This window comes from Lycorma delicatula, chromosome 4, assembly GCF_047948215.1.
Source record: "Lycorma delicatula isolate Av1 chromosome 4, ASM4794821v1, whole genome shotgun sequence".
Taxonomy (NCBI): Eukaryota; Metazoa; Arthropoda; class Insecta; order Hemiptera; family Fulgoridae; genus Lycorma; species Lycorma delicatula.
This window is the reverse complement of record NC_134458.1, coordinates 152,719,706-152,736,516: the sequence shown is the minus strand read 5'-3', so window position 1 is coordinate 152,736,516 and position 16,811 is coordinate 152,719,706. Positions and strand designations below refer to the sequence as shown.

The 16,811-nt window shown below is 31.4% G+C and overlaps 1 protein-coding gene across 9 annotated transcripts in view; it reads right to left on the bottom strand.

Moving 5' to 3' along the window:
• ssh (Protein phosphatase Slingshot) overlaps positions 1-16,811 on the bottom strand; it is a 504,868-nt gene that overhangs the window by 161,105 nt on the left and 326,952 nt on the right. For all 9 annotated transcript variants that reach the window (XM_075364385.1, XM_075364384.1, XM_075364390.1 and 6 more), the window contains one exon: positions 9,939-10,101. In XM_075364385.1, coding sequence (XP_075220500.1) covers positions 9,939-10,101 — 163 coding nt within the window. The remainder of the gene's footprint in view (positions 1-9,938; positions 10,102-16,811) is intronic.

Below are 16,811 nucleotides of genomic sequence, written 5' to 3'. Positions count from 1 at the left end.
GAACGATTAGTTTCTATTTAAGATACGAGTAGGTCTACAAAAAGAAAATTCCACACGTATAAAAACAGCCGTTCAAAGACAATTTTGCCGTTTATATTCATCCAATCTAATAAAATCAATTCAACAGGTGCAACCTATATATTGACTGTAATAAAGAAATATTAAAAAAAAAAAAAAGACAAAAGGGGGTTACTCTATTTGGAATGTGGTAATAAATACCTCAAGTCTACCATTTAATCTTCTTGAAAAATAATACTTTAGTGTGATAATACGTAAAATATAGAATGATGTCAGAATATATGATTATGTTGGAACAATACAATACTGAGAAGTGATAAATAAAAATATGACATTATTTTAATAACATTTTTAATATACAGAGTAGTACAATAATTTTCATAACATACAACCAACTACCTTCTAGATTTAATATATTGAACCCACCGGGTTGGTCTAGTGGTTAACGCGTCTTCCCAAATCAGCTGATTTGGAAGTCGAGAGTTCCTGCGTTCAAGTCCTAGTAAAGCCAGTTATTTTTACACGGATTTAAATACTAGATCGTGGATAACGTTCTTTGGTGGGTTGGGTTTCAATTAACCACACGTCTCAGGAATGGTCAAACTGAGAATGTACAAGACTACACTTCATTTACACTCATACATATCATCCCCATTTATCCTCTGAAGAATTATCTAAACGGTAGTTACCGGAGGCTAAACAGGAAAAAGGAAGATTTTAATATTAACCGCCCCTGTCAACCAATTTTCTCCCGAAAAGTTTACAAAACCAACACACGCATTAATACAAAAGCTAAGAAAGATAACTGAAATATGATCTGTATTCATGTCCATACATACAAACTTCTTTTTTTTTTTTAATTACGCCGAGGTTTAATAATATTTGACTGGTGGTTATGAAAATATGGAGAAATATAAAAATTTGTGGAACGATGAAAATTTTTTACGGTCAAAAATACTTTCACTCTTTGTAATGGGTATTCGATAAAAATAACGACCACAAACACGGAAATCATAATCCCGAAATAAATCTTGATTTATTACGACTCGGATAGCTTCATAAAAACATTGACAAAACGCTATATTCTAAAAATATATAATTATAAATACAGGAATATAATTAAATTTCCGTAAAAGTAATTTCTAAAAGATGTATTTCTGTTCCAACTAAAAAAACTTTTCAGAACACAATAAACAAAATATAAAAATATATTTAGATCGACATATAGTAATTATTAACTTTTTAGATTTTAAATCTTCCTTTATCGTGGAACGGTTTTTTAACGATTTAAATCCCCAGGGTGTATTTTATTAATAGCATCGTAGGATTAATCATGAAACTTAAAATGTACGCAAGACATAAAAAGCATTATTTAGCACAAACTGATAGATATTCATTAAAATAAAAGAAACCCTTCTTTTACCTAAAAAAAAAATAATAAACAAAAATAAAAGAAGACTATCTTTATTTTATATAAAATACAAATATTTATGCTTCTTCAGCTTCTAATAGTAGTCTTCAGCTGCTATTAGAAGCTGAAGACTTCTAATTCGATAAAAGAAATGTTTACTTATCAGTTAATGATTACAAAATTTCGCAATTTTTTAATTTACATAAGTAAAAGTTGATAGCTTATTTATTTTGTAGAAGATGTTGCTGGGTAAATGTACAACGCATTTTAGAAAAATATAAATATAAATATAAAAATATAAATTTTTATTGAAAAAACAAAATTTACGGTCAAAGGGATTGATGAAACGAGATGGGGCATTTGTAATTTTTTGTTTATTTAATGTTCTAAATCAGTCCCTAAGTTTTGCGAACACTTATCAATTCTTTATAATATTATATGTATATATATATATATATATATATATATATATATATATATACATACACACAGATTCATTTTGGGAGGGCCGGATTAATTTATTACACTTACATTTACTATGCTATGAAAAATACAAATACTACTATGAAATGAGAAATTATGATTATATGGGTATAAATATCTTCTGTTTAAATATATAAGACTACAATAATAATAAAGTATATTCATGCACGCGTCAACACAAACGTACACTAGATGCATAAAAAGAATGTTAATAAGAAAACACGCTATCAGTTAGAACACTGCAACTAATATCTGTTACAGATTACGTACGACACACAAACCGCATATAATAATACGGTATATTGTTAGTTGTTCAATAGCCTGAAGCAGGGAAAATAAATCAATATATAATTTTCGACACGGTATAACGCTTAAAGAGATCAGGCGCCAAAACTAGACATTGTGTGCCTCAATTTCATTCATATACTACATGTATATAAGAGTATTTATTTAAACGAGAGCGTGCTTTAACACGATTCTATTTAACCTATATACAAATAAAAGTACTGAAATTGACTCTATTGATTATGGAGAGCGTACAAACGAAAGAAATCTTCCGCCGGACTGTCTCGCACCTCTGTTGTACAAACACACGCGCGCGCGTGTTTTTTTCCTTGCAAAACTATAAACAAATTTAGTAGGCTATGATTTCCGTTTTTATTTATTTGTTTAAGCTTAAGAATAAAAATGTAAATTATTCAAGAATGATATACAACGAGGTTATGTTAGCGATCGAATACTCCAAACAACAAACCTCTGCATTACAAACTGAAATTTATGAATTTTGTATAAAAACTTTAACCGATAACACACACGAAATAAATATTGTGACTAATAGCGAGTGTATTAAATCAAAAATAGGCAACGTAACAATAATAAAAGGACCCCAACAAAAAATCTAAATAAGTTCCATAAAAAATATAAACTAATAAAGGAGATAGCGGCAAAATAAATTACAGAAAAAAGAAAATAATAATATTAAGTGCGAATAACTGAAATGGAAGTGTAAAAATGGAATCCTACGCAAACGAAATAAAATAAAGTTCCGACAAAAGCCTTCTTATCTTTAATCCGATAGGCTCTGGATTCGAATCCCGGTCACGCCAAAAAAAGCAGCTCTCTAATTAGGAGTAAACCTATAATTACGGAGAGACTAAAAGAATAAAAGCTTAACAAATCTAAAAAGGGCTTTATTAACTAGCTACATTACCATTCAAAATACCGTAATTTCTACGCACATTGAATCTCCACCCGAAATGTTGAACAATGAACACCAATCAAACAAAATGCGGTAAAATATTATTATGTCGTGGCAGACTACAGATGAATCACAAAATGGAGAATCACGACGTTGGTTCACTGCAAGCTCAATTAAATATCTAATAACCGACTGAAATTTCATTTTTGTATTAATCTCAATAATATCCCAGGAAAAAATACTCAAAGTAATGTTTACATTTCAATTTTATATTTATGTAAAAATAAAATTAAAACTATGCGTGTTCAAACTGTACGTACAAGGATTTAAAAAAATTAAAGAGACAAATGGCAACAGGGGAATAACTATTTAATAAAATGAAATGAAACCGTCTAACTTTCAAAAAAAAATTGTTTTTTTGTTTAATTCAAAAAGGCTCCGCTTGAATTGTGTACCGTGGAATTACAGCATGCTGTGATAAGACTTGTATTTTCCGAAGGCGTAAAAACGACCGAAAACATTACTCGTGCAAATTTTAAATAAGTAGATCTACCGATTTTCGTCGTAGCTGCAGACTGTGGTGGAAGTTTCTACTGACGCTTTGCAAAATCGCCATAAGCATTTGGGAAATGGGAGAAATTTGTAACGGAGCATTGGCATCGTTCATACCATTATCCGTGAAAAGCTGAATTACTGCAAAATGTGTTCGAGGTTAAATCTGAGACGGTTATTATCAAAACAACAGACACTCTGAAAAATTCTATATATTCTATATATTCTAAAATTCATATATGTACGGAACTAAAACAACGGTTTTTAGAGTAAGGAATATTTTTCTTAGATCGCATAATAAATTGTGATGAAACTTGGCATTCATTACTTTGAGCCTGAATCCGAACGTCAGAGTGTGGAATGGTAAAAACCGAGGAGTTCCCCGGAAAAATTCAAAACCTATACGTCAGCGACGGTACCGATAAAGCGATGTTAACAGTGTTCTAGGACCCAATTTATTGCGATTATAACCAACTCCCGTTTATTCGCTATAATAACCGGAAGGAGGATCGTGGATAATGCAAAATGATAGCAAAATCGCGGTCGATCCAAAAATAATATATATTAGAGTAATATTTCTTAAAATGACCTAATGCTGTAATGCAATTCAGTATTTATATGCACTATTACACAGAACGTTCGGAAAGTTGCTGCGCACTGGAATTATGGCAGCGTAATAACGAAACTTTCTTAATTATTACTTTGTATTTTCTATTTCATTATGTTATAGAAACGGATATAACAATAACAGAGTTCATGAAAGGCGTTGAAAATGACCTCCTCCAACATCAATACAACATTGCACATGTTCAATTTGTTTTTCAAATACTTTAACCTGCTGATGTACTAGAATGTCTCGTAAGTATGCCGGTAATGCGGTTTTCAATTCAACAATCGTGCGCGGTCTGTTGGTAAAAACTGATCACTGCCCTCGTAGAAAGTAATCTAGCGGGGAGGTCGATCGGGCGATCGTGCAGGCCACACATCCCTCGAAAGGATTCATTCACCAAAGATATTTTGTAAAAACGTCATTAACCTGTTGGCTGTGTACGCTACGGCGCCATCTTGTTGGAACTGACCGTGATTGATTTCCACTTCTGTTAAATGACTACTGAAAGTTTGATAAAACAGCACAATAACTACAAACTTTATTTTCAAAAAAAATTGAACCCACAATGCGTATCCTACTCGCACCGACCCAGACTCCAATTTTCGCTTTGTGTAAAGATTGTTCGTGTAATTCATGGGGGTTAGTTCTCGACCACAGTCGTGTATTTTGTTTCTTGTATTTGTGTATTTTTGTCACGTGTTTCTCCCAGATGAAACCAAGCTTCATCTGTAAAAAAGTAATGTCAAGGATACTTACGGCACTTTGCTCAATAAAACGGTTAAACCACTGAGAATAATGTAGTCTTTTGGCACAATCTGTGGGTTTCAGTTCTTGAAGACACTACATTGTAAGGGGAAAGTTTCAGTTCTTTTCTTACAGTTTTACGTGCGGTAGAAAGTCCGATATTTTGCTGCTGTGCCAATTTCCGCATCGGCCATAGCAACCGAAATATCAAGCGGCTTTTTTTCATTTATTTTCGCTGGTCTCCGCTTCAATCAGCGTCTTCAACAGAGCTTGGCGCCCGACATTTTACGACAAGAGTTCGAACTGCGTTGCGGTGAAGAACAGGAGTATTTGGAAACTTCTAAGAAAATTTATGCTTGACTAAATCAGTATACTTGTCACCTTCACGAAATACGTGTTCGACGAGAAAAATGCGTTTACCTACCGAAAAAAACCGTTATGTTTCTCGCAAATATTTTTTCCGATAAACGAAACGAAGCACGTTCAATCACAATTCAAAAACTGACGTCTTGGTTTATTACTGAGTAACGCCCAACGAACCCACACGGCAACCGACCTTAAGCCAAAAGAACAAAATGCTCCACATAATTCTAAAGCACACTGCACAGCGACTTTCTGAACGAACTGTGTTAAGGTAATAACGGTAAATAATAAAATAAAATAAAATACACTGCACTACACTATTACGTACCTGGTAAAAGTAATATCCAAAAGTTTATCCAAAATACGTATTAACATACAACAAATTTTTACAATCGGTAATGTTGTTCGCAAATAGATTGTACATGCAGTAGTGTATGTACTATGTAATGCATTAACAAACACTTATTAAAACTGCAGTAGATAATGAGAAAAAAATAATAAATTTTGCATTTTACACTTTCAGATATTTTTCTTTTAAACAAGATTGACTGTTGTTTGAATGACAGGTAAACATTTTCTTTTAACTGAACTTCGTAGTTTGCGTAGCATAATAATACCGCACAATGAACTATCGTTCTCATATCCACAATGAACCTTAGTACAGCATTATCATAAACAAAACAGCACACATTCAAGTAGAAAATAAATAAAGAGTAAATAAAAAGCATCATAGAACGATGAGAAAACTTTAAATATTTAGCATAAAACTTTTTTACCTCTCTGAAAAGGAGTAATTCTTCTACTCGTAAATGTCCGACCCCCGCTCAAAAAAACACGAGAAGCTACTCAAAAGTCGGGTCGGGAGGTTTGCCGCATCTACCTTACAGTACCGATTTCACGCAATCCAACTTTTTTTTGTTCTGTTTTCTTAAAGCAGGTTCAAACAATGAACCCACCGGGTTGGTCTAGTGGTGAACGCGTCTTCCCAAATCAGCTGATTTGGAAGCTGAGAGTTCCAGCGTTCAAGTCCAAGTAAATTATGTATTTTTACACGGATTTGAATACTAGATCGTGGATACCGGTGTTCTTTGGCGGTTGGGTTTCAATTAACCACACATCTCAGGAATAGTCGAACTGAGAATGTACAAGACTACACTTCATCTACACTCATACATATCATCCTCATTCATCCTCTGAAGTATTATCTAAACGGTGGTTACCGGAGGCTAAACAGGAAAAAGAGAGAGGTTCAAACAATGACCAACTATAAAATGCGGACAAGAATGGCACGCACATCAAATGAACAATTCTTTAATACGGGAATGAGAAAGCTCACAGAAAAATGGAACATGTGCTGAAAAGTAGCGTTAGTGTCACTGTTATTAAATAAAAAATATTTTTTCTATACTAGTTTGTCTCTTTAATTAAACGATCCTCGAAGATACGTAATAATGAAGGGAGAAAAACCCTGTCTATAGATTTTCTTCAACGCTATTATCAACAGAGTGAAACCAAGAAAAACAGCTAATATATGCGTTATACTTTTTTCTTAAGTACAAAAAAAGTTATTAATTATGAGAAAAAATACAAAATTTATCATCGGTTAACAATAATGTTGACCACGTAAAGCCTATTTATTTGAAATATTATACGGAGATACGTATATCAAATTACATAAATACTTGTATATAATTATTATAAAAAAATTCACATATTATAATAAAAAATTCCAAGCAATATCAAGTTTCAATAATTCAAATACTTTCGATATAATTATAATAAAAACCTACAATATAAAATTAAATAACAATTCACCAACGTGGCGTAAAAAAATGCTTACAAAAAGATTACAAGAATCCATTAAGACAAATGTAACAGATCAAGGAAATAAATTTTTAAACTATTCTTGCATCACAAAAAAAATAATACAATTCAATAAATAATGTTTTGTTTTTTGTTGAGATTTTTAACTCAAAAATGTAACCAAACCTGATAAGAAACATTCTGATAAAATCTATTACATTCAACTGCGGTACAAAGAAAACTACATTCAATCCGTCTATACGTATGAAAACAAGCCCTTTAGACGCAACATGCAAACAAATCGGTAACCATGACAACTGAAGTGAAAACAAGACGAAAGATTCACCAGCCTACAGAAGTTTCAGTAACGATTCTCTACAAAACTGTATAGAAATTTATTTAATTTTTTTAATTAATTAAGCCTAAATTTAGTAACGTAGCGGATTACTACTTTAATTGTTTAAATCCCGTTAAAATATTTTCTATTACTTTTTTTATTTTTATTTATTCTAAAAAAAAATGTATAAAACAATATTCTCATAATGAATAACGTAGTCAGAAAATAAAACTGTTTTCATCACGTTGAAATAAATCCCTGGATAGGAATTCCAAATTCTTTAATTTTAATCTGTGGAAACGTTCTATAAAATGAATTAACGCTTAAGAATAGTACAAAATAAGTTAATAATTAATTAGTTAAGTTAATGATTCTTTTTTCAAATTTAACGACAAAAAACTAAATAAAATCTAATAGCGAAGTTTAGTTAAACGCAAAAAAAAATTAACCTAATTGTATAACGTCGGGCTTGGTTTTTACTGTAAAATATCAAACATAAAGTTTCAACCACTTTTTTCACCGCGGACTGGCGTTCAAGGAGCACGCAAATATTTCATGTAGTTTTTCTTTCTTTTTCTTCGGGAAGTTCTTCATTCTTTCGGACTATTTAGTTCTTCTTTTTGGGTGTAACAAGTTAACTTTACTCACCCCTTCTTTTTTCAGTCCATTCTCCTCTGCTGAGTGTTTTCTTTTCACCTACAGGAACTTTTAATTCAAAACTTTTCCTTCTCTATTCTTTTCGATCTAGACAATCATCTTATATAATGTTGAACTTTTTGAGCCTTCGTTAATCTGTTTAACATAATCACCTTGACCTTTATAATTCCAGAGTTTATTGAAAATTTGTTTCTTTAGCCTTGATTGGTTCATTCGGACATGTGTCCTTACGTCGTTTTCCTTTTAGTTACTTCCAGGTCTTCAATTTTATCGTATACCTCCCCTTTATTTGATCTCAGTCTGTGGCCTTCTTGCGTTCTTGGACTGTAAATCCTTCTTAAAATTCTTCTTTCTATCTTGAGTAGATTTTTTATTCCAGTTATATTTGTAGTTTTCATGCCGTACAATCTTTGTGTGGAACTGTGCGATTCACAGTTCCAGCAGCGTGGTGTTTGGCTGTTGTGCGCATGCACACGTAGGAAGCTGCACGCGAGGCTGCACACTGTCCCCTGGCGTGCTGGTGGAAGGTAGTTTTTTGAAGAGATTTGGAAACTTGAAATAGCCACAACTTTAAAACCTTGAAAATGAAAAAAAAATAAGATATTTTTATTTCGTAAAAAAGGTCGGATTAAACATGTGCACCAGATTTTAGTACAGAAAAAAAACAAAAAAGAAAAATCACAGACGGGTTAATTTTTTACGAACATTTTAGCTTACTATTTTAATGCCTTGAATTATTTTCCGAAATTACACTGTTTATTCACGACACACCTAGCAAATTTAAACCAGACAAATAAAATAGAAACATTGACAATTTAAAAATCAGTAATGTATATTTATTTTAAACCTAACAAATTTGAATCATAAATACAACAGTATTATTACGATAAAATATTATGGCTTAGGAAAAAAATTATGTAAAGAGGTGTGCCAAGATATAAATTGTTTTAATCGATCATAAATTATAAAGTTGAGATATTTTAAAAGTTTAAACTTTCAGCATAATAGTAAAATCAACACAGTATGAGCAAAAAAACCGGTCCTCCTGTTAATAGACACGCAAAACACTGCTATTTATTTCAGTTCAAAATTACGGCGTCTTTGAATATAACAGTTAAGTAAAGAAAAAAATTGATACCGTTGATTTTAGACTCCTATTAAAACTAATAGCCTAGATTAAATTAAAAAACGAGTGGGGAAATTTAATTCTACTTCCGTCAGAACATTGATCTAATATACAAAAATTTACAGATAGAAATGAAAGGTTAAATAAATAGAAATGTGCAACAAAAACTAATATTTTAGTATTAGTTTCGATATACGAATATATTGACAAGACTTTGTGAGGTCATAGGGGAAAGTTAAAATTATAATAACTAACTATAAATGGGCAAGGAGAAGGAAGGTGGAAGAGATTTAATGGAAGCAGCAACAACGACAACAAAACGCAGAGTATTAATGTCTATAGTTGGGGGAAGGGGTGACGCAGGGGAAAGTTGTCAATCCAGCTACTGAATTTAATAATATACCATAATACAGAACATACTAAATTACTGAGGGTGAGGTAGTACCCTGTTTGCTCAGCATACTAATTGTTAATCAACGTACAACATCCATCATCTAGGTCTCTAGTTAGTTACGTAAACAATAAACCGAACTGACAGACAACTAAGATCAAGAGATAAATTAATAATATAATTGTAAACTTATACACACAAAGCATTAAAAATATATTGTTATTATAAAAAAACAATATTCTTACCATTTTTAATGTTTCCTGGGGTCTAAGAAGGTAAAACATGGACTGTAAATGTTGCTGTATGTCAGAACCACTCGGACGTCTGCTATCAGGTGTATGCGGTGCTCTCTCGTTAGGTGGCAGCACCAGTGCTGCTCCTTTTCCCGCGAAGTAACACTCGCTCAAACTGAAAAAAACAACATATATATAAATACATAAAAAAGTCAATTAACACTATGATTTATAGTTATTTTTATAAAACTCGTAAAACAATAAATTAATTTTATAATTAATGTAACTTAGTTTTTAATGAATTTAAAATTAATGATTAATTTTTTAGTGTTTATAAGAAAATTTACGATTAAAACTTCTTTATTAGGATTTCCTGGGTTCGAATAGAAGCGACTTAGTTATTTTTCATATGCTATAAAATTTTCATCAGATATTACCACCTAGTAAAGTTACCTTTATACGGATTTAAATACTAGATCGTGGATACCGGTGTTCTTTGGTGGTTGGATTTCAATTAACCACACATCTCAGAAACGGTCGACTGAGACTGAAAAAGACTACACTTCACTTACACTCATACATATCATCCTCATTCATCCTCTGAAGTAATACTTGACGGTGATTTCCGGAGGCTAAACAGAAAAATTTAAAAGTCCTGCGTTTCGCTATTACAACATTTGTTCCAATATCAAGTTTTTCGAAAACATTGTTCCTCGAATTAATAAGCAAATATTAAATATACGACTTTATAAAAACAAAGCTACATAGATTTAATTTCCAAAAATATTGAATTCTAACAACTAAGAATTATGAAATAAAAACTTGTAATAAGTTGGGTAAATTAAAAAAAACATAATTAAGTTGGGTAAAAAAAAACCATTATTAAATTTCTTGTCAGTTATTAAATAAAGATCGCATATTTAAACGATGTAAGATCCTAATCGCAAAAATAAAACATCGACCAGAGAGGGCTTAATATGCTCGTTACAAAAAATAAATTAAAAAAAAACGAAAATTATAAAACGTAGAAAAAAATATTGCAAAAATACTTCAGCTAAACCAAATTTTTGTTTTGTAATAACAAAAAGATTAATTAATGAAAAATAATTATAAACATAGCAATTCAGCTGTAATTATGTAATTAAAGTAATTGTATATAAAAAAAATTTAAACATTAAAGATATTATAACAGGATACAACCTACCAAAACTACGTATTTTCTAAAGAGTAAACCTGGGTCGATTAAAGTCGCTGTTTTCCGGAAAGTAACTACGACGTTAAATTAAGTATTTACTTATAAATACTAGTTCTCTATTACAAAAAAATAAATAAATAAAACTAAGTGAAAACAAGTGGTACGGCTACTTCTTGGTTCACTTAATTCAACATTACATTGCCTTGAGGCAATTAAGTTCTAATGACGTTTTCATAAACCGAATCTAAACAACCGCTACTTAATAAGATGAAACGAATTAATAATGACATTAACTGTGTACCTACGATTTATTTATCTAATTATTATTTAATTAAAAATTCATCCGTGAAAGAATAACTAAGTAGGTTAGGACAAATATCATGTTTCATAGTCAACGGTACACAATAAATAATCTCGATCACCAATACGCATTACATTTTTACCATCAATAAAGACGGAAAACCACCTACTACAGACGGGAATCTTAAATTAAAAATTTCAGTGGTATGAGATTGAATCTAACCAAAAACTCTCAGTTAAAGAAAGGCAATTTTCTAACAGCGAATTATATCTGATCCTTACGGATCTACATTAAATATATATATGTATATATATATATACATATATATACATATATATATAGCATTTCAGTGCTTCAGTACGCATGCCTAATTAATATTGTTCGGTTTATTATAGGCAACGAAAACAGAAGCTCTGTCGTATACTAATGACTTACTACTAAACGGAACCAAAAGGTTACTTATGAGAAAAATAAGATATTTCTAGGCGTTATTGATTTTAATTTTTACTTCCTTGTACGAAGTAAAGGAAGTATTATAACCACGAAAAATTTCGGTTTTCAGATTTCAACGGAAAAATCCATTTTGTCCGTCTCTGACTCCATTTTGACTAGTTTTGGCGTGACGTCTACGTACGTACGTAGGCACGTATGTATGTACGTACGTATCTCGCATAACTCAAAAACGACTAGCCGTAGGATGTAGAAATTTTGAATTTAGGACTGTTGTAACACCTAGTTGTGCACCTACCCTTTTGAATGCAATCGACTGGACCAAAAGTGTCCTAAAAAGCCCAAAATCCTAACAATTTCGATTTTGGACTTTTTCTTAACTGTAGTAATAAGCTCTCATTTAAAGCTTTTCGACGATGTATATCATAACTGGTACTTATTTTCAATGGTTCTAGAGTTATAGCCAAATGAAATTTTAATTAATGAAATATTTGGATTTTATAAGGGGAAGGCACATCAGTTCGAATCGTACTTCATCTTCTTTTGTTTATTAATTTAATTATATTGATTTATTAATAATTATTAACCTTTGATTGTAAACAAAATTTACGATAAAAAATAATTCAATAACTATTAAAAAAAATATGAAAATATATTGGAAGTTATTAATGAAAAAATTTTTTATGTACTTTCATTTAAAAAAAATATATATATGTAATTTAATAGTCGTACCAGTAAGTCATGTGGTGTCCACATCAGATGTGGTGAAACATCTGATTATTCGTTTTAGGCAGATTTCATAAGACAGCGACCTATTGTAATGGGTACCAATTTGATTTGACTTCCGGAAAATTTAGACATATTTACGCATTTCACATCCTCCAGACCCAAAACCTACCGTCAGCTCAAAAGTATATATATATATACTTATTACACTTATACTTACTTTGTTATATTCTCTTATATACTTACTTTAAGTAAGTATATCACTTTCTTGTAGACGCGATAACTGCCGTAATTTTGCTCCAATCACTTTCAAATTGATACATAAAATATAGCGACTCAAAATCTCGGTCGATTTCGTTAATGGGCAAAATCAGATCATGCGGGTGGAAATAGGAGGGGCCTTTTCGGAAAAAAAAACAAAATATCGCTGTAACATTCTTATTAAGTAAAATATCGAATTCGTTTAAGTTCCAACTATTCTTTGGGTAAGGGTCTAAAACTTATCTAAGTAAAGTGTTTTGATATCACCAACCATTGGCCTAGGGGGTGGAAAAAATGGGGTTTCGAAGGTAAAAAAGAATCATACCCCTAACAGGCACAGTATCGAATCGATTTAAAGTGGTCGTTAGTCCTGTAAACATTACCTAAAACCTTTGTCTGAAACAATTTTTGATATGACCAACCAAGGGATGACCAAAATGTTGCTGGAATTGTAAGGAGATTGGGCTTGTCGTATCCTAAGCATGTGAAACGTTTTTTCACGTGCAACCATTGGCGCAGAGTAAATTTTATATTTTTCTTAACTTTAAGGGGGAAATATTTTTTATCCCCTACTTAGTACCGATGAAATCTACCTCCGCTTTCCGGAGGTAGATTTAACCTTAAAACATAAAAGGATTTTATGTTTTCATTTTGTTGATGGTTACATCATAATAATTTAAAAAAACATAATATTAGACAGATATGACATACATTTATTTAAAGAGTAATAATGGGACTTTTACTCTATTCTAATATTTCAGGTACAATTGTTGAATTAATAACTGTATACATATTTGATGATAACTAATATTTTAGCAATTGTGTAACTGTCCACTTTATTAAAGAATTGGAGTATCGTATCTCACTTTCAAATGAAATAAAATTAAATGAAGTGTAGCAAAAAGTGTATATATGTAATTTAATAGGCGTACAAGTAAGTCATGTAGTGTCCACATCAGATTTTTTACTATGGAGGACGGATTTGCCGTCGTTTGTGAAAATAAATACTACAAGCATTAGAGTCATTGCGCAGCTACCGAATAGTAAACAAGAAGTTTTGAATCGATCTACCAGGCAGATCTTCCTCCATTGATGATAGGAATATTCTTCAGCTCCCGATATCCCCGCAGCATGGACCCAGCAACAACAAACCTACAACCATAAAATAACAAAGCCGGCAAAGGATTACATATAACGAAAAACGATTTACGATGAGTAAAGATGTTATAACCGCGGGGAATACCCATAATATGACATACAACTCTACCGAAAGGACAATTCAATATTCTCTCCAGTCATCGTCCGCTACCAGAAATTAAGAAACGGCTCGAAAATAGGTTTGAGACTAACATTATCCATCCCAGGAAGTTTTACGTCGTGTGGAAGTGCCAAACTGAACTAAAATCCTAGATTCCATACATTTCTAAATTATACTCGTAAAAAAAAATAACGTGTTGAAAAAATGTTTCTCACCTAGAGAGGGAGCACAAATAAGGTAAAAACAATTAAAAAATATAGTTGGATAAAACTATTAAACTTATCATTTTTGTCCCGACAATGTTTTTTTAGAAACTTAATCCCGAGATAGAATATTTCACAAATTACAAATCAATTTGTTTTATTTTGCTTAATGAAAAAGAAAATGGAAAATCACTTTATTTCTTATTTTCTTTAACAGCTTAGCATAAAATACTCATTAATATTGGAGATAATCTATTTTATTGGGTAGATTTTTTTAAATTTAGGTTATGAGAGACAAAGACAAATAAGGATTTGACAAATACATATTAACAAAAACAAACACCTATTTCATAAGAAAAAAAAGGTGCACTATCAAAATTATAAAACAATAAAACTCGAAACTAGGTAAAATTACTCTACAAATATGTATCTTGCATTAACAGACTTCTAGATGAGTTTTTTGATACGAAAATAAAATTTTCTTCGATCAGATATGCCAGGTCTGTAATCGATTTTACAACCAATTCTTCATGTAGATTAACCATTGGAAGCGATCTTAGATGTGCTCTTTCTTGGTTGTTTGGGATTTTAAAAAAAACACGGTCATATGACAAACAATTGATTATGAAATTTCTTTAATGGGATTGTAATCTGCCAATCTCGAAAAAATACACAGTCACAGCCCCAATGTATAGTAGGTAAATGATCTATCTACCACCGATCTACCTACCGATGATCTCACTGCCGACTAAAATTTCTTCTCTAGTTGTGATATACCTTAAGAGTTTTGTATCATTTATGTCCTCTTTTGTCCTTAGGAAAACGGTATTGGCCTTTTGCAAAGTTTGGATGTATCGTCACAAATAAAAGATACCACAGTATCTTTTCAAAACTTAAAATAAAAAGCGTGAAAAAATTCAATTAACTGTTCTTGAGTAAGCGATACTGTAAAAACAGTGGAAGAGAAAAAAAATTATTTTATACTTAGATTTTAGTTAGATCTCATAAGAAAGCTACCTATTGTAATGAGTACCATGATTCGACTTCCGGAAAATTTCGATACATCTTCGCGTTTCACATCCCCCAGACCCCAAAACCATTTTACATATACATTTATAATAAAAACAATAAATGTATATATATTTAACTTTCTTGTGGACACAATAACTGCCGTAATTTTGCGCCATCACTTTCAAATTGTTCCTTAAAAATAACTCGACCCAAACTCTCGGTCGAGTTCGTTAATGGACAAAATCGGACCATGGAGGTGGAAATATGGGGCTTTTTCGAGAAAAAAAAAATCGCTGTAACTTTCTTATTAAGAAAAATATCGAATTCGTTTAAAATTTCTACTATTCTTTGGATAAGGGCCTAAAATTTAAGTTAGTAAAGTTTTCTGATATCACCGACCATTGGCCCAGGGAGTGGAAAAATGGGGTTTTGAAGACAAACAAATCATATCTCACTCAAGGCTCAGTATCGAATCGGTTAAAAGTGGTCGTTAGTCCTCTAAATATTACCTAAAACTTTTGTCTGAAACAAGTTTTGATATGACCAACCCTTACGGCAAGGGATGACCAGAATGTTGCTGTAATTTTAAGTAGTGTAAATTTATTCTACACTTGGATTTTTTAATTAGAATCATACACTAAATCTTATTTTAACATATTTTTTTGTCTAACGTCTGGGATCACCGTTAAGTACTGCTTCAGAGGACGAATGATTTGTAGCGTGTGTAAAACATGCCATGCCTGAACGGGATTCGAACCCGGGACCTCCTGATGAAAAACCGATACGCCACCACTCGCGCCACGAAGGCCGGCTACTTAAAATATTAAAAAAAATTAATTTAACTGTTGTAAAACAGATAACTGATAAACAATGAAATTAAATGTTACTCAATTTGTAATTCCATAAAGGATACTTAAATATGTTATTTAAAATTAATAATAGTAAGTGATTATCCTTCTCTACAACAAAAAATTACGACTTTCTTATCTGTTGTTTACACAAGCAATTCAAGGTTCCGCTAACATTGTCGTAAATGCGCTTTGTGTTTATATTGTTCCTCAATAAAATAATAATAATAAAAAAAATAAATAATAATAAAAATAGCTAAAGCAGAAAACAGATAATTGTCTAACTTCCTTCCTGCATTGCAAAATAATTCACTTATCTCCTCTCATTTATTATTCCGATATAATTTCCATGTTTTCCTATAACGAATAAACAATAATTATATTAAATATTTTACGCAATTAAAAACAATACTTTCAAATAGATTTAAACGTAGATTCGTGAAAAAACAATTTACAAATCACATGTATGACAATGATGTCAAATATTTAAAATTACTATTATCGACCAAGCCCGGGTATTTGAACGACAAAGGCTATAGCCAAGGTCAGAAGCAAGTTCAGTGTCCATGAACATAAAAAGTATTCTTAAAGCTTACATCACTTATCACGATTGAATTCACACATCACTACTT